Source organism: Mesitornis unicolor, unplaced genomic scaffold (assembly GCF_000695765.1).
Source record: "Mesitornis unicolor isolate BGI_N332 unplaced genomic scaffold, ASM69576v1 scaffold38119, whole genome shotgun sequence".
Taxonomy (NCBI): domain Eukaryota; kingdom Metazoa; phylum Chordata; class Aves; order Mesitornithiformes; family Mesitornithidae; genus Mesitornis; species Mesitornis unicolor.
The window spans coordinates 97976-99695 of NW_010207276.1; the positions used below are offsets into that span (position 1 = coordinate 97976).

The window sequence follows — 1720 nt, forward strand, 5'->3', positions numbered from 1 at the left end:
GGAAAAGCGCTGGAGGGTGGGGGAGGAAGGAGGAGGAAGTTACATATTCAATATCAAAGCGACTTTGGAGTTATTTTAGAAAACGGCGTACCATTAAGAACTGTGCTCTGTTGAAAATGTAGCACTCTTCTTCCAAGTGACTTGCAGAGTGAAATGGCCAGGTTTGCTATAGTAGATAATGAAATCACCATAATTGTCTTACCTTGTAAATGACCATATAAAGGTTTGTGGTACTAATATTTAGACTGATCTGGTTGGTGTCTTGTAAACTGGAGCATGTGGATGACGCAGCAGCATGGCTTGAATAGATGCTTATGTTCTCTTCTCTTGAATCTGTTGGTTGTCTCGCAATAAATTCACTCTTAATAGCGCTTTTAAAATTTAATGGAATACTTTGAGGCAGATGTTTTATGAACAAAATTGCATGGTTTTGCAGTAGACTTAAATTTTGGCTCTTGTCAACTCTAAAAGACTGAATTATAATGTCTACCATTGTTTTCATTGTAAAACTAGAAACACTGTTTGTTCATTTTACACTAGCTCCTTTACAGCCCTAATGAATGTAAAAAGCCTTTCTATTCCTTTTTCTTGTAACCTGCAATTTACCTTGTTTCATTCGGGCAAGGGAAACAGTGCAGTCTTTTGGAACATAATACATAGAGGTATGAGAAATAAAAACACGTGTAGATGTGCAAATAAGCATTTCTTATTAGAAGGGCATTAGAACAAACTTCTAAAGTGTAAGTTTTAGTTACTGTATTTTCTTTCTTATTCAAGCTTGCATTAAGTCCAAATACTTGCTTCTAACAATGCTTGCAGGTTCATTAGGCCTAATATTAAAATTTTAATTTTACTTTAAATGAATGTAACTCTTCTGTATAATTGTTTTTTTTCCAGTTTGGGAATATATAAAAGTAATGAGAACCTAGAAGTTTACCTAGCCATGTAAAATTCTGATTAATAGTTGTGGAATGCTTAAGAGATCAAATATAAATTTAATAAATTAATGCCTCTTTCTCAATAGGGTGCTGGTCAAGACAAACTTGGAATATACGTCAAGTCTGTTGTAAAAGGAGGTGCTGCAGATGTGGTTAGTAATATTCTTAAAACATCAGAAGTTCAAAGGTAGAAAGATCCTTTGGAAATGCTTTTAAATCCTTTCTTTATGAGGGTGTGTGAATAATTGTTTTAATTTAGGCCATGTTAGCATTGGTGTATGAATCTTCTTCTCTCTCGACTGTGTAACTAGGATGGTCGGCTGGCTGCCGGGGATCAGCTGCTCAGTGTGGATGGTCGAAGTTTGGTGGGCCTGTCCCAGGAAAGGTAGGGTATCCTTTCTCTGGGTGACTTTACATGAAGGAAATGCTAGAGTAAGACTTTACTGAAAAGGTCCGAAGCTGATTTTGTTAAATTAGGCTTTGTCTTGGCTTTTTATAACTGCCTATGAATAACCTCAGTAGCAAGTTCAGCTGTTCGTGTAGTATTTTCTGTATGTGACACAGGTTATCTATAGAGAAGAGACTGTATTGCACGTTTGGGCTTTAGTTTTGAACGACCTTTATTTAACTCTACTTTGAAATATTTTTGGCTTCTGATCTTTAACTGCAGAAATTGGAAATAGTATTTGCCTGTAGGTGTTGTCTGTTTAATAGGCATATCTTCTAGTCATCATCTTCTGTTTCTTTTTAAGTGATTCTTTTAAGTGTTTCTTTTTAAGTAT

General features: G+C 35.5%; 1 protein-coding gene across 1 annotated transcript in view; it reads left to right on the forward strand.

Annotated features, from left to right (window-relative positions):
- MLLT4 (myeloid/lymphoid or mixed-lineage leukemia (trithorax homolog, Drosophila); translocated to, 4) overlaps positions 1-1720 on the forward strand; it is a gene marked incomplete at its 3' end in the record, with an annotated part of 72502 nt that overhangs the window by 62761 nt on the left and 8021 nt on the right. The window contains exons 22-23 of the mRNA XM_010192075.1: positions 1025-1090; positions 1250-1323. Coding sequence (XP_010190377.1) covers positions 1025-1090; positions 1250-1323 — 140 coding nt within the window. The remainder of the gene's footprint in view (positions 1-1024; positions 1091-1249; positions 1324-1720) is intronic.